This window comes from Lethenteron reissneri, chromosome 15 (genome assembly GCF_015708825.2).
Source record: "Lethenteron reissneri isolate LAM-NWPU_2019-01 chromosome 15, ASM1570882v1, whole genome shotgun sequence".
Classification (NCBI taxonomy): Eukaryota; Metazoa; Chordata; class Hyperoartia; order Petromyzontiformes; family Petromyzontidae; genus Lethenteron; species Lethenteron reissneri.
In genome coordinates, this window is record NC_083793.1 from 6,945,484 (window position 1) to 6,962,127 (window position 16,644).

Genomic DNA, 16,644 nt, shown 5'->3' on the forward strand with positions numbered 1-16,644 from the left:
TCCTATAGTTTTTTGTTTCTGTAACGTCCTGACCCCGCCCCGCTACTGGACATCCATGAAAAAAAGAGCTTTACAGCACATCGGATTCCTTCAGTTTAAATAAATATTCTGACTCTGAATTGTTCTCGCGATCACCAGCAGGTGGTCCGGTTTAATTACACGAGCTACGCTGAAGTCAACCCTCGGTGTCCTGGCATGAGTTTGACAGCGAGTGGGTGGGGAGCAGCTCTGCCGGGTTGATTTAATTGTGCGTTACAAAGTTCGTGATGTCTAACTGCTCTGCCCTCTCGTCTGCACCCCCCTCCTTCTCTCCCCCTGCCCCCCCCCCCTGCCCCCCCCCCAACCAACTTATCTTTCAGCTGTGGGAATACAAATAAAAGTGGACTTCTTCAGGAAGAAGTTTTTATCTGCAGCTAAACAGGTGATTAAGTAATTATTAAACGAAGAGGTGATTGTTTTTTTTATCCAAACCGACCGTGTCGACGCGTCTCGTTATTCAGCATTAATGCGAGGATGGAATTTCGTCTACAGCTGCTACGGATATTGAAATTACGAATGCATTTTTGACAAGCCGGTAGCACCAAAGGATTGTATTAATCTCACAAAATGGCCACCAAATTGTAAAACACCGAGGTTATGTTCTTGGTGTTTTAATATTGATAACAAAATATCGTTTTTTTTGGTTTAACGCGTAGGCTTTCGCGACCAATGTTATTCATAATCAACGTTTTTGGGTTTAGATCGCGTTATTTGATGCTGGATGCAATTACCAACGAAACGTCGTACTCAAATTGTAAATGTTGTGGCTTCAACACACCGGTGGGCTAAAGCAGTGAACTATTTATCTTTTGTCAACGTGACACTTTTTTACTGATTGGCCGTGTCGGGTGGTGGAGGGTTACGACACATTTATAAATAACGCGATCTAAACCCAAAAACGTTGATTATAAAATATAGTTTTGCCAGTTACTATGTATTTACACAATTGTGTGGAATCACCAATATCCTATTCTCTTTTTTTCTCGACGTACACGAACGACATCTCAGCCACAGGATACTGACGTGAGTGAAACACTCGACTCCATGTGCCTTTTCATCCACTAGTCAGCTAAAATTACTGGGGGGGGGGGGGAAACCCCAAAATAACAATTTAATTTAAACTGTCTTCACTCCCGCTGTCTTCCAGTGCTCAGCCATCGAAGGCCGATGTCCTATCGACTGCGAGGACCCGGTAAGTTCTGGCATCGCATCTCAGGGTGAGGTTTCTACACTCGAACGCAATGGGGCCTTCACCTTGCACACTGCCTGTGGTATTTATCCCGTCGGTTACCCTCTTGCCAGACGCTGAACTGCTACATCGTAGACGACAACGGATTCGTCATCGTCTCCAAGAACGACGAAGAGGTGAGCGTGCAGGATGCGTCTTGCAGAAGCGCACTTCAGACGAGCGGCGTGGCACGGCATGGTTGGCCACCGGCCCTGTTGCGAGGTATGGAAATGGGGCCCCATCTGCGGACTTCCAAAGGCTGCTGCCGAGAGTATTTGACTACTAAATTTCGATTTAAAGCTTTCGTGACTGCAGGGATTCATCTTCTTGGTTCTTTCGGTAAAGTCACGTAGAAGGTAAATAATAAAATAATAAAATAAAACATTATAAAAGAATAATTTTTATGTTTGATTTTTATTATTTTATTATTTCTATTCTATTTGACTACTGCTGCTATACATTTCTACGTGGGCCCATGAGCAGTTGCACCACATGCACACTCGATAGCTATGCCACTCCTTCAGACAAAGGAACATTACACCTCCACATGAACCCCGTCTTGCAGAAGCGCACTTCAGACGAGCGGCGTGGCACGGCATGGTTGGCCACCGGCCCTGTTGCGAGGTATGGAAATGGGGCCCCATCTGCGGACTTCCAAAGGCTGCTGCCGAGAGTATTTGACTACTAAATTTCGATTTAAAGCTTTCGTGACTGCAGGGATTCATCTTCTTGGTTCTTTCGGTAAAGTCACGTAGAAGGTAAATAATAAAATAATAAATTAAAACATTATAAAATAATTATTTTTTTATGTTTGATTTTTATTATTTTATTATTTCTATTCTATTTGACTACTGCTGCTATACATTTCTACGTGGGCCCATGAGCAGTTGCACCACATGCACACTCGATAGCTATGCCACTCCTTCAGACAAAGGAACATTACACCTCCACATGAACCCCGTCTTGCAGAAGCGCACTTCAGACGAGCGGCGTGGCACGGCATGGTTGGCCACCGGCCCTGTTGCGAGGTATGGAAATGGGGCCCCATCTGCGGACTTCCAAAGGCTGCTGCCGAGAGTATTTGACTACTAAATTTCGATTTAAAGCTTTCGTGACTGCAGGGATTCATCTTCTTGGTTCTTTCGGTAAAGTCACGTAGAAGGTAAATAATAAAATAATAAAATAAAACATTATAAAAGAATAATTTTTATGTTTGATTTTTATTATTTTATTATTTCTATTCTATTTGACTACTGCTGCTATACATTTCTACGTGGGCCCATGAGCAGTTGCACCACATGCACACTCGATAGCTATGCCACTCCTTCAGACAAAGGAACATTACACCTCCACATGAACCCCGTCTTGCAGAAGCGCACTTTAGACGAGCGGCGTGGCACGGCATGGTTGGCCACCGGCCCTGTTGCGAGGTATGGAAATGGGGCCCCATCTGCGGACTTCCAAAGGCTGCTGCCGAGAGTATTTGACTACTAAATTTCGATTTAAAGCTTTCGTGACTGCAGGGATTCATCTTCTTGGTTCTTTCGGTAAAGTCACGTAGAAGGTAAATAATAAAATAATAAAACATTATAAAAGAATAATTTTTTTACGTTTGATTTTTATTATTTTATTATTTCTATTCTATTTGACTACTGCTGCTATACATTTCTACGTGGGCCCATGAGCAGTTGCACCACATGCACACTCGATAGCTATGCCACTCCTTCAGACAAAGGAACATTACACCTCCACATGAACCCCTCAGACACAACACAGGGTCACAGCTACGCGGCTTCCTTGCTCTAACCCTTGGCTTTTGCACCCAAACAATGACCTGCTTTTGTGGGTCACATGAGTCCCTCCCATTGACATGACTCGAAAAAAAATAACGTACAAGTGTAGTGACTGACTCAGAGACACTAGGAGTAGGAGGCACTCTATTAACAGCCTTCTCAGGATACAAAGGTAACTACAGCTCCCAGTCAGGACAGCTGGCAGACTGCCTGACTGACGACGCCGAGATGGTGACGACGGCGACGAAGACTTCCAGCAGCACGACGAGGGGATCCCGCTCACAGCGACAGCCCCGAGCCTTCGCTTGGGGTCCCCTTTTATCCTCCCAGCGTGGCCTCGCTCCGCCCCGGCCACGCCCCCCTTCTAGAACCTACCAACGGGTTCCCGGGGTGACCTCACGTGCCCCCTCTATCCCTACATCCTTCTCCCTGCGTATCCGGTGACCTGCTCACAGACAGGGCTGCTGCAACTGCAGAGCCCCTTCTCTGCCAGCAACCAGCGCTATGCTACGTAGTGACCCATTCCGTGTCACTACACAAGCACCATCTTCTAGCCGTGCATTCAGAGGATCGATGACCCCCGTTTTTTGCCCTTGTCCGAAACTTTTAGAGGCATTTCTTTGACATTTGTTTTCACCTCCGGTCAGCGTTTCCTAGTGCAGAGGCGTCTTGCAGTGCTACCCTCGTCATGATTACGATCAGTGAGCGAAGCCCATCTAGTTATGTGTCGGTGCACCGGTGTATGAGTGGCTGTCAAGACATTTCAAAACTAGTACACTAAACTGTTGCTATATCACAATTTCTGACCACGCATCGTGATGTTTATACATCCATATTGTGTTTGCACAGATTATTTATTATTTAACTCCAATATTTAGTTTTAATTGTTACACATCTCTCTGGAGCGACGGTTATCACATTATCAAACCCACTGATCTGATTTCGATTCCCAGTCGAGTCTGAAATCTAACATTCACCAATTTGTACTGAAGAGCGTGGCTAAGTGTGGGTCAAACAACCCCCATTGAAGGAACGCGGGAAGGCGTTCAGGGAGTCGTGGATTGAATGAGAGCTGCAAATTGCTTTGACGTTCGTAGATGCTCTCTTGGGGGTATAGCGTGGGTATTCCCACTTCTTCTAAGCCGTCTGGCCAGCGTGGAAGAGTAGGCCAAATAACCCGGCTCTCGAGAGTTCCTTCTCGTGGAGGGCCTTTCGACAGCAGTCGCTGGGCTCCACATGTTTACCTTCACCTCGCTGTATTTAGTCATGGGATGTCATGCAAAAAAAGTCTTACCTTATGTCAAATATTCATCTTTCAAAACATCTGCTTCTGCTGCGCGTGTTTACATAAGCGCAATTGGACCGTGCATTGCACGAAGCTGAGCGTTAATTTATTCCGAAGCGCTGTAAGTAGCATGGCTAATTCGATCGCAAGCTCTGAAGCCACATTTGGCAATGCCCATCGCCGTAGGCACGCACGGTGTCTTGTATCGTTTAGCTCAAATGTGCAAAATACTTGATTCTCATTATCGTCATCCGCCCGCTGTCATCCATTTTATGAAATCATCTCCAATTAATGTGAAATTAAAGTCCTACTTGCTTGCATCGTCAGATTTCGATGGCTAAAAACTGAACGTTCAAACCTTTGCTTGAATGGTGACATTCCGGGGCGTAGCGACATCGCTGCCATTTGCCGAAACAGCTGCCAACGATCAGCGGTTGAGAACGTTCGTAATATTTGTCTCCTTCAATCGTCGTGATGGCTTCTCGGCAGTTACCTCAACAACAAAAAAAACGCTGGGAGGTAAAATGACGCCGTCGCCGCTACTTCGGAAATATTGAGCAACGTCTGAAATTGACGCATCAATAATCGCTGTTCCTTGACATTGTCCCCCCCCCATCTCGCCCTTCCCCCTCCCGACTACCACCCCAAATTCACAAATTTGCCTTTGTGTCGACTCGTGGCACGTGACAACGAATGGCAGCGACAGTGAAACGAGCACAAAGAGGCTGAACATTTCGTTTAAAAAAACAAACACGTTAAAATCGCAAAAACTGCAGTTGAGAAACAACAGATTGTCTATAAGATTGCAAGTGCGCATGAACTCTACATCAATACAGCAGAACAGTGATAAACAAAACATAATTTTAAATCTGAATAAGAGTTAATTAGAACAAGAATCTCTCTACTCTTTTTGGTTCTTTCGGTAAAGTCACGTAGGCAGAAAATAATAGATCACGACGTTTCGAAACAGCCTGTTTCAGCAGTTTCCCTGCTGTGATTGTTTCACCTGATGACGGTCGCTTGTGTTGCGATCGAAACGTCGTGATCTATTATGTTTCCTACCCACGTGACTTTACAGAAAGAACAAAAGAGTGTGGATTCCTGCAGTCACGAAAGCTTCAAATCCAGAAGGATCTCTTTATTTAAAGATGCTTAGCTTTAAATATACATTTCACACGCATGGCCCCTTTGTCAAGTCACTGCTGGATGAGGGCCTCCCCGTGCCGTGCTGGTTATGGGGGCATGTTTGACCATCCTCCGTGCGGGTTGGTGAAGGTGGGGAGAGCATAGATGCGGAAGCATAGTGCAGTACAACAACGGGTGTTGTTGTACTGCACTGCCCTCTGCTGCCGAAACCGTAGCCAAGCAGCCAAGCAGAAGCGACCCATAATATCGGTGTCGTGCATACAACGATATTAACGGTTTAACACGTAGGAGGCTTTCGCGACCAATATCATGCATAATAGAGGGGGGTTTTGGGGGTTAGATCGCGTAAATATATAAACGTGTCGTTAAAACCCGTCACCACCCGACACAGCCAACTAGTAAGGGTTGTCACGTAAACAGAACGTGGCCAATTCGTCACTAGTACAGCACACCGGTGTGTTGGAGAGCCAAGCCACAATATTTGTGTTATGGATATGAACGACATAAAACGGGATTTAAATTAGCACAGCGAGAAGGGGGACAATCCAAAATGTGGAAATAAAATACAAGAAATGTTTAGTTTCTAACACAATTAACAATAATAATTACTCATTGCTACATCTTTATTACCAACATTTATGTACGAATGAAACCGCAATGTATACTGACTCCCAATTGTATACAAATTCATAAAGTAACGATTGACGTTTTTGTTATTTGCCGTGTGTGTGAAAGCTGCCAACTTCCAGAGGCACCGTGCATACCCAGCAATACCGATATCACGATGGAAATGCAAATCAAAAATGTCACGGTCACCATCTAAAGTGTTGGAGCACCGCTTTATATTTTTCACCAAACCGAATAAGATAACAGAAGAGACGTAGGCGAGAGAAAGAAATGTGGTGAGATGAGAGTGAAATGGAAGAGATTTGGACAAGAGCGACATGAAGTTAGATTTTTAAAAAAGGGATATGCAGACAATGTACTGATGAGATTATTGCCATTTTGCCATGCTTATAAGGATTTAAATTTAATTCGATATTTGATGGTCCCATATTTTTTTCCATCAATCCGGGGCACCTTGAGCCGATCGGGGGCCCCCTAAGCTTCTGCTGAGCTTGCTAGCAGCACCAACTCACCATCCCCACGTTATCCACGCGCGCCTCTCGCCTGTCCGCAGACGGGAGAATTCTTCGGGGTGGTGGACGGGGCCGTTATGAGCGAGCTGCTCAGCGTTGGAGCGTTCATACGGTGAGTTCGGGTGTCGGGGCGGGGACGCAGAGACGACCGCGAGAACGTTAACCGGGCGAGCAGGATTGGCCAACGTGCCACCTTCACCACCATCAACCGCAGCAATTTGTGGGAAATTTTCTGAGATGGCAAATTTGCACCCTGACGCCGACACACAATGGCCTGCTCTTGTGGACGACATCAGCGGATCTTTAACGTCCACTGCGAAGCAGGCAGGGCGCGTATTATCATTATAATAATGGGGATCAAACACGCGGTGATAATCGGGGTGGCCGCGCGATTCGAACCGCGAACCTCTGCAGCAAGTGGAGGACACGTTACCGCTGGGCCGCGTCACCGCGTGGGAACTTAGCAAGTGAGAAGCACGTGTTCTGTGGAGTGTAAGTGGAGGATATCGTTTGCATAGCATGTGAAGCAACAACGTGGTCGTGATGCGAGTTGTGGACTTAATGGGAATGGTGATGCTGATGGTGGTGATTCTAGTGGTGATGGTGGTGATCGTGTCATTGATGGTGATGAGAGTGCTGATGTGGGTATATACGAATGGAACAGATGTAGTCAAATGAGAGAGCTGTGTAGAGGTAATGTTAATGATAGTGATGCTGGTAACGGTAGTGATGATTGTGGTGGTGATCATAGTGACAATTGGCTGTGGTGGTAATGTTGTAATGGTGCTGGCTGGTGGTGATTGTCGTGGTAATGGTACAAATGGTGGTGGTGTTGCATGTGGGGGTAATGTTCGTGGTGGTAATGATGGTGGTCGGGCTGGTATTGATGGAGTGTTCAGACCAGTTGGAGGGCCTTGGCAAGTGCCACGGTTGGCGCAGTGGCGGCCTTGGGCCCTTACCCTACCTCTGTTGGCCACACAACCACCACTGGTCAAAGCCGCCGACACTGCTTCCCATTGGACGGTGAATTCCCGTGGAAATCTCGGCAATTTTGTGTCAGCCGGTAGAGAAATATATTAATTCCTCACTAAATAGCACCGCCTTAGAAAAAGAAGCGAAGGGCTTTCGAACGAGAAAAACTCTTCGTTACCAACAGGCTCCATTGGAACATCCTTTGCCAGTAGCAAAATATGATAATTGGTTTTTTACCCTTTTATCTGGCAACAAAACTGACAGTGCATACATTATCAGAGTTGTGTTTTTTGTTTGCATTCCGACCGCAGGTATTGTGGTCAATGCAAACATGACTTCTTGTAAAAAAGGTGACAGTTTTGTTTTGCCAGATAAAAGAGTAAAAACAATTACCAACAGGCTGTTCATACGATTACAAAACAAAATAAAAATCCGATCTTTTCATTTAACATTGTTTTTAATTTACCAATAATGCCTCTATGTAGGTGTGCAATTTTAATCGGGGTACAGTTTTATCCCGATGGTGAAATCACCCCGAACGTGATTAATCTTGGATTTGAAGCTTTCGTGACTGCAAGGATTCATATTCTTAGGTTTTTTCGGTAAAGTCACGTAGGTAAAACATGTTCAAACTTGCTTACTTTACTACGCGTTTTCCGCACTCATTGACATGTTAATTTTTTATCTAATCCCCTCCATCTCTCTGCCCCCTCTGCCTATTTAAGGCCACTCAACAGAGACGATCTCCCTCTCTGTACCTGTGTTACTCTCTCTATGTATCTTGGTGATATCTGTCTGCTTATATGTCTGTCTATAGTTTTTCTGGTTAGAATTTTTTGTTGCTATTTCATTTATACCTGATGATGATTGCTTGTGTTGCAATCGAAACGTCGTGATTTTTATTTTATTTTACTTTTATTAATTTTAATTTTTTACCTACGTGACTTTACCGAAACAACCTAAGAATATGTGATTAATCTTGTCATAGCTTGGTAGCTAAGCAGTTGTGAGCCTGGATGCTTCTCGTATGGGTTGACCACCAGGAACAGAGCAAGTTGCCACGGGGCTGTTGGGCTATGTTGTGGGCAGCGTAGGGTCTTTGTAACAACATTTGTTCTGCTCTACTTCTCGTCTCCCAGGAGGTGTACGCTCCCCACTTGCACCAACCCATTCTCACCAGCTCAGCGAAGTGCATGGCCAAATAACCTCGCTCAAAAAAGCACGGCATGGGAAGGCCCTCGTCCGGTCACGGATTAACAAACACAAATGTCCTTGCATGTACAATCTTGTGGCGTTTATAAGCTTGTAACGGGGCCGTCCCTAAATAGACGTCATGCACCTAGGGGGGGGGGGGGGGCAGACATTTGTGACGATGTGTGACGAGTGGGGTGGGGGTTGAGAAATGTGACGTCACATCAAAATGCGCAACTTTAAATAAATATAGACAACACGTTCTACTTAATTAAAAATACTTCTTAATAAATGTTTTCTCCTACAACATCAGAGTGCAGCGGCACATTAAATACGCACTACAATGACAATAGTTTAAAGCGATTTGAAGCATTTTTTTTTGGGGGGGGGGCAGAGCTTTGTGACGTCATTTTTGAGGGGGGGGGGGGTCTGAATTTTTGTGACGGCGTGTGACGAAGGGGGGGGTGGTAAAAAATCGTCCAAAATCGCGTGACGTCATTTATGGACGGCCCCTATAACCACGCGGGAGATGGTGGCCAGGTGACGCAGACCGAGGCTAACCAGTCTTGCACTGAGTATCAATCAGTGCTGCCTGCAGCCTGTCCCATACGAGCTGCCCTTCGACTCCCCCTTCTCACCCGTGGCAAGCGGGACCGCTGCAAATAACTTCCGTTGCATTGCAGACGGGAGATGTACGACTACCAAGCCATGTGCAAGAGGCACCTGGAATATGAGAGCAGCGCTTTCAACTTGCTCAACGTGAGTGACCCGCGATTCCCGAAGCGTTCGAATTTAATTGAACGGCAGATCTGCTCACGCTCGCCCAGCTTTGCGTTGCCCTCTTTCTCACAAAGCCCCCCCCCCCCTCGCCTCCACCCCTTGCTTCCCCGCGGGCATCTTGCGCTCAAAAATAGACTTCGCAGCGGCATGCTCGCTCGCTCACTCGATCGCACCGCGCGCTTTTACCACCGGAGCAAAGCAACGTGGTCCTGTAATGTTGCAGCACTGCGGCACGGTGCTGCAACAACAACAACAACACCTTGGGCGTTGTCGCCAACTATAATGGAGCACTTGGCTCAACAAGCAGTTGTGTGCGCCTCTGCGTGTGCGCGCGCGCACACACGTGCGTACGTATGCAATGTATTGAACTTCTCTGGCACCGCACGTAGCCAGTGGAGATGTGTGTGTGGCGGGCGGTGGCGATGCGAGCCCGGCAAAACAAAGTTCAATTCCCGCTCGGGAACTACATTTGATGACGAATATTTGAACTGGTCCCTGAGCCTCCCCTAGGTCGACTCAGCCTTTAAAAAAGAGTCCCAGGCGCGGTTGTGTAAACATCACAATCATGGGAACAATTCGGCCGGGCGTCGTGCTGACCACTCACACTTTCGTGACCTTCCAGAACTTGCCCCACATGGTCTGTGGAACGCAAATGGGGGACCTTTGTCTTTGTTTGTGTGTGTGTTTTATTTGCAGCCGTACCATTCCTTCATCGCGGCGATGAAGTGGATCGTAACCGAACTGGCAGTGTAAGTGCACATTAAATGTAATGCCATCATTAATCCATGCTTGGCTATTTAATTAGCGCATACGTCTCACCATGTTAAGCCTAATGTGGGCTTATAAGGCTTGGTGTGCGATGTTAAAAATATAATTAAACGATGAAGTCGGCGTCTAAAGATATTATACACGGGGAGTATAATCTTAGCCATCTGCATAATCACTGCACTGTAGCAATCACACGGCACACACAAAATACACACTTTACATCAATATACTCTGCGTCATAAATAACAAAATAATAATGCCAATCCTTTTCAGAATGGTCCTACATTGGGACACTTTCACATTTGTAACTCACGAGTTTTCTGTCAAAATTAAAAACAAAATCTCCCGGTGTCCTCTTTGCTTAAATGAGAATTGGGTGGTGAACGTCTTGGCGGTTCTGAAATTCTACATTATCATGGCTGAGACCCGGGAAACAGCTTCTGAGCGCTGGTGATTGTCGCAAGCGAGCTCAACGCAATGTCTATTTCTTATACCTCCAATGTAAACCGCATCTCGAAACGCTGTACAAATAATGATGCTGGTTCTGATGATGATGATTGTGGCAATGATGATGATGATGAAGGTGATGATGATGATAATGATCATGATGATAATGATGATGATTGTGGCAATGCTGATGATGATGAAGGTGATGATGATGATAATGATCATGATGATAATGATGATGAAAGTAATAATAGTTAGGGTAGCACCAAACAGTCGAGTATTTGTGCAACTTCCACCTTTTATCCCAACACAGCAGAACCCAACATCTACCGCTATGGGCAACAGATTTTCTTGCCTACTAATTAGCACATGCACCACATTATTATTATTATTTTCGCGCCCACGAAATGGCCCATTCCTAGCACAAACACTACATCGCCACAGACACCGCAACAAGCACGTGCATCCTTCGCGCGTGCATCTACGCTTTCTTGTGGACTAATTGCGACGATTAAAATCCCGCACTCGTGGAAATATATCGGAACACGCTTGTGATGGTCCAGCACTGGGGGGGGGGGTGCAGGGGGGCTGGGTGGATCGTGTTCGCTCGCGAAATTCTCAAACCTGCTGAGGCATGCGTTGGCCAGCAGATGGCAGTACAGAAAGTCGGTACCGTACGTGAACCTGCCTGTGTTTTTTTTATTTGTGTTATCCTTTCGTTTCCCTTCGGTTTTGTCTCGGCACTTCAATTCCTGCAGGAAATTTGCCAAATATTCCAATGCAGGGGGCAGATTTAGGAGCTTCCCAAGGGATTTAGGAGAGATCCCAAAATGCCAAGTTTTTAAATAAGTCCCTACATTAATCACAATAAACATTCAATATACGGTACTTTACTTGATATATATATCAATAGATTACCTCTTCTTGGTTCTTTCGGTAAAGTCACGTAGAAGGGAAATAATAAATAATTAAAATAAAGGAAATAAAAGAATATATTATTTTATTATGTTTTATTTTTATTATTTTCATCTTCTTGATCCTTTCGGTAAAGTCACGTAGAAGGGAAATAATAAAATAATAAAAATAAAACATAATCAAATCAAATATTATTTTATTATGTTTTATTTTCGGTAAAGTCACGTAGAAGGGAAATAAAATAATTAAAATAAAACATAATAAAATCATATTTTCTTTATTTTATTATGTTTTATTTTTATTATTTTATTATTTCCCTTCTACGTGACTTTACCGAAAGAACCAAGAAGATGAATCCCTGCAGTCACGAAAGCTTTAAATCGAAATAGATTACCTCTTTTCGGAGTCTCCAGGTGGTGTGGGAGGGGGTGGAGGTCGATGGTGGGGGGGGGGGGATTGCCCGTATTGCCCCCACACCCTGAATCAGCCACTGGCAGGACCCTCCCTAAAATGAGTCTTAAGACTCATTTGTATTTATAAATATAAATACCGGTGTGCTACCCACAGTGTTGTCACCGGTACTCTCATTCCCATCCACATTGTGAAATATCAATAGGAAATGCGTGAGCCCAATGCCCAACAACCGTACATCACCTTATGGGTGCCACACGTGGAAGGGAAATCTCCACTCGCACCAATGTCTCTAACACTGGCAATGAAAAGTGTTCTACGTGAAACCCATTGACAAAAATGAGCAGGTAATTGCATAAATGACTTCTATTTGCCCATATAAGAAATTGGTGCCACTTTGGAAAACCCGCAGTGACAGCCATGGTGAAGTATGGTCAAACAACCCCCGTGATTATGACGGTTTGGGGTAGGTCTTCATCTCGTGAGTGTTGAGGTGCCATTCCCTGACTTTCCTGGATAATGCGATACAGCAGAATGTTAACAAAATCTCCATTGGTTACATCCATATGGGATAGAATGTTGCCTAGTGCACGCGTGGGTTTTTCTCCGGGTGCTCCGGTTTCGTCCCCCACGTATAGACACATTGCTCTGGCTGAAAACATCTTAATATATAGAGGAGCACAGAGCTTGGACAATTGTTGGCACCAGCTCACGACCCGGCTGCTTCCTTCCTACCTCTTTGTGGTTCCTCATGCCTCCGAGTCGTTCTTTATCTTCGAGAGTGAACAAATCAAATATGGCGCATTACAAGTTGAAATCATCATTATTAAATGGATTTAACTTCAACGTTCTCCACGTTAAGTAGTATACCATGAACTAAGGTGGTAATACCACCGAAGTATACGACCTAAGATCACAGCAGTTCACAGCTGATGAAACCTGGTTCCTTGATAGCTAAGTTAGAACTAGAGGAGTGGGCGTCTTTACGCAATTGGCGATCAGCGAATGGTGAAGTAAGAATAGCCGGTTGATGACTTACCCAGGCCAGGAAACACCAATGGAGGCAATTTTCGATCGGAACTTCCATGGAGCAAATTAGCGCATGGGGCAATTTAATCCTTCCATCACCTCTTGAGTGCCGTGGCGTGGACAGTATGCGGCACTGTTTTACCAATTTTCCCACTGGCACCTCCCAGCGCGAGCCGACGCAGAGGTCTTCGCGGTGTGGGTGGGTTTGCCGTGTCGAGCCAGAACCAAACCTTGACATACGCTGCCCTCACAAACATCTGAAATCTGTCTCGGGGCCAAGCAGGTCCATGAGCTAATGACGCGTTCGTTTCACACGCCGCCAGTACAAAACTCAAGCACAGCGTCACCGGATCGTCGACATGCATCTTCACTCGTTCATTAAACGTGACATCGGTCGGTACACTGCACAACTCAAACACACCGAATGCGTCTCGACTTGTTTACCGCGTGTGACATTGGCGGCACAGCTCGTGAGCTCGGCTCGTGCTGCAGAGAAAGAAACAAAAACAAACGACCTGGCGCTTCCTGGCGCGCGCGGCCGGGTTTGTACGCTGGAAAAATATAGTTATCCGTGATCCCGTCAGGTTCTTCATGGAGTTCAACGTCTACAGCTGGTGGTATTCGGGCTACACTTCGCACGGTGAGCACACGTGACACGCTTGGCGATTGACGGCGCTGACCCCCGTGCCAGCGCGCAAAGCGCCGGCCTCTCACGCGCGGCCGCGGAAAACAAATGCCGGCTCGAGCCAAAAAATACGAAAACCAACCCTACCCCCCCCCCCCCAGACTTTTTTCCGAAGGGATCCAAACGCAGCCATTAAAAAATCATCAGCAAAGACAGCCCTGGGGTGGGGGGGGGGGGAGATCTCTATAAGCTCTATGAGCGTCATGAATAATGCATGCTCTGCTTGGGATTCACTTAATATCTAAACGGGCCGAAACAAAGAACCGCAAACACCTTTGTAAGGCGCAGGGAAAAGACACCGTACAAATGTGCATTGTACCTCCAGGTAATCATACATTTAGTTTCACGCGGGGAACCCGTAAAGTGTAATCACTCGGACACTGCTCAATTGCATTCCCATTTCAGATGACCCAATTGTACGAAGCGCATTCCATATTAGCGGAGAATGCGGGCGTTTAAATATTTAAAACTGCATTACTTTTGCGAAGTCGGCATCGGCCAGTAATTGGACCTCCTTAATGTCATACTTTCCATGTGCTCAATTGGAAGTCCCCCGGTTTTGCTCTCTGCAGGCAAAGTGTGTCTGGATAATTTAACACACGTTGCACTAATTTGGTCACTTTGGCAAACAAAACGACTTTTTAACTCTCTGCCCACCGCCCCCCATCACCCACTAGCAAAGTAGAGTTCTGGGGATAAGTGTTACTGCTGTCACATGTTTAGCCAAGGGGCCGTCCATAATGACGTCACGCACCTAGTGGGGGGGGGGGGGGTCAGACATTTATGACTATGTGTGACGGGGTGGGGGGGTGAGAAATGTGACGTCCCATCAAAATGCACAACTTTAAATAAATATAGACAACACGTTCTACTTAATTAAATATACTTTTTAATAAATATTTGTATCCTACAACATCAGTGCAGCGCCACATTAAATACGCACTACAATGACAATAGTTTAAAGCGATTTAAAGCATGTTTTTTTGGGGGGGGGGGGGCAGAGCTTTGTGACGTCATATTTGAGAAGGGGTCTGACTTTGTGACGCCGTGTGACGAGGGTGGGGGGGGGTCAAAAATTGTCCAAAATCGCGTGACGTCATTTATGGACGGCCCCCAACATGCACAATTCAGACCAAGTTGCCAATACCTGCCTATCAGTGCAGCCTGCATTTGGAAACAAATCAGCAGGGAGGGTCTGACAAGCGGCCATCTTGTGTGTCATCAACGGTATTCAAACACGACTGCTGCACGTGCCACTTTGCGAGATGATTTGTTCATGATGTGTCTGTGTTGTGTGTACATTATTCAATTGTCGCTCTTTTCCTCTCCCCTTCACGATCAAATGTGCCCTCTCGCCTGCATGTCGCAGCCAAGACCGTCTTCCACTCGTGTAAGTACTTTCCATCGATTTCGTCTTGGAATCTTTGAGCCAGTTTTTTTTTACTTGTTCCACTCAGGAAAAATGGGATACTGAAAGAGACCTGCCAATGATTTCTTACCAAACAAACTTGGGAGGGGGGGGGGGGCGCGAGGGGGAGAGGGGTAATGTGCTACCGCTCTTCGCGCAAGCGTTCGTCGATCATAAAAGCCACCACTGATTGGTGGAATTCAAAGCCACGGTTGGTTTGCACACGGATTTACCTCCTTGCCGGAGCGATTTGAGCAGCTTGTGCGCTTAATACTTGCAGCGAGGAGGTAACGTGAATAATTTATCGAAGGGATCGTTCTACACACTGCATAGTCACATGAGTATATACGGGCGGGGTCTATCTTTGTTTCTATTCACCCCTCGACCTTTCAGAAAGAGTTCACTCAGAAGTTGACTCTCTGAGAGAGGTCGAGCTTAAGCGGTGGGATTGTAGCCGGTTAATGCTGACGACTGCCTGGGAAAGAACCATCTGAGAACCCAAGTAAAACCATCACCTTGCCATACATGGCAGGGGTTACCAAAAAGATTTCCAAAATCATGAACACAAGATCCAGGTTCGATTTAACACAGTACATGAAATTCGTGATATGATCCCATCTGTGAAGGATAACATGCAATACCCCGGTGTCTACAAACTAAGTTGTGGCTGCGGCAGTAGTTACATTGGCGAATCTCAGCGACATGTCTCGGGACCGTGTTCGTGAACACAAGGCAGATCTGAAACACGGTAGGACCAATACCTCGGCCGTGGCTGATCATTGTTTTAACGCTGTGGGCACACACGAAATAGATTTTTCCAAGAAGAAGGTACTTTGCAAACCCACTGGCTATCAACAAAGATTCGTTCATGAAGCCATCCACCATTGCGGTGGTTCTCTTACATTGACATGCTAATCTCTCACAATACGATGGCCACCTCTACAGCCTTGGTGTTGCCCTACAGGCTAATCTCTCACAAGACAAACGCCACTGCCCCAGCCTCCGTTGGTTGGACCATCTCTAGCTCTACCTTGATGCACCCATCTCAGGCCTATATAAGACCTTGTCTCAGCAGCTCTCTCTCTCTCACCTGATGACGATTGCTTGTGTTGCGATCGAAACGTCGTGATATTTTTTATTATTTTTCTATCTACGTGGCTTTACCGAAAGACCCATAGACTAAATAACAGGTGCTGTAGGCTTGGCTGCAAAGTGTCCATGAGATGGCAGCACGGCAATGGGTGCTTGCATCTGCCTGTATCGTGATATGAATATGACGTGGACATTTATAGCGGCCAATACTCTAAACCAGGGGTCGGGAACCTTTTCGACTGGGAGAGCCATAAAAGCCAAATATTTCTAAATATATTTCATTGACAGCCATATATTTTTAACGTATAATAAATTA

At 45.9% G+C, this 16,644-nt stretch overlaps 1 protein-coding gene across 1 annotated transcript in view; it reads left to right on the top strand.

The window, feature by feature from the left end:
- LOC133342646 (voltage-dependent calcium channel subunit alpha-2/delta-3-like) overlaps positions 1 to 16,644 on the top strand; it is a 161,579-nt gene that overhangs the window by 95,633 nt on the left and 49,302 nt on the right. Inside the window, exons 28-36 of the mRNA XM_061551930.1 lie at positions 360 to 421; positions 1,048 to 1,062; positions 1,187 to 1,231; positions 1,342 to 1,404; positions 6,672 to 6,742; positions 9,477 to 9,552; positions 10,270 to 10,322; positions 13,728 to 13,783; positions 15,198 to 15,218. Of these exons, the coding sequence (XP_061407914.1) occupies positions 360 to 421; positions 1,048 to 1,062; positions 1,187 to 1,231; positions 1,342 to 1,404; positions 6,672 to 6,742; positions 9,477 to 9,552; positions 10,270 to 10,322; positions 13,728 to 13,783; positions 15,198 to 15,218 (462 nt within the window). The remainder of the gene's footprint in view (positions 1 to 359; positions 422 to 1,047; positions 1,063 to 1,186; positions 1,232 to 1,341; positions 1,405 to 6,671; positions 6,743 to 9,476; positions 9,553 to 10,269; positions 10,323 to 13,727; positions 13,784 to 15,197; positions 15,219 to 16,644) is intronic.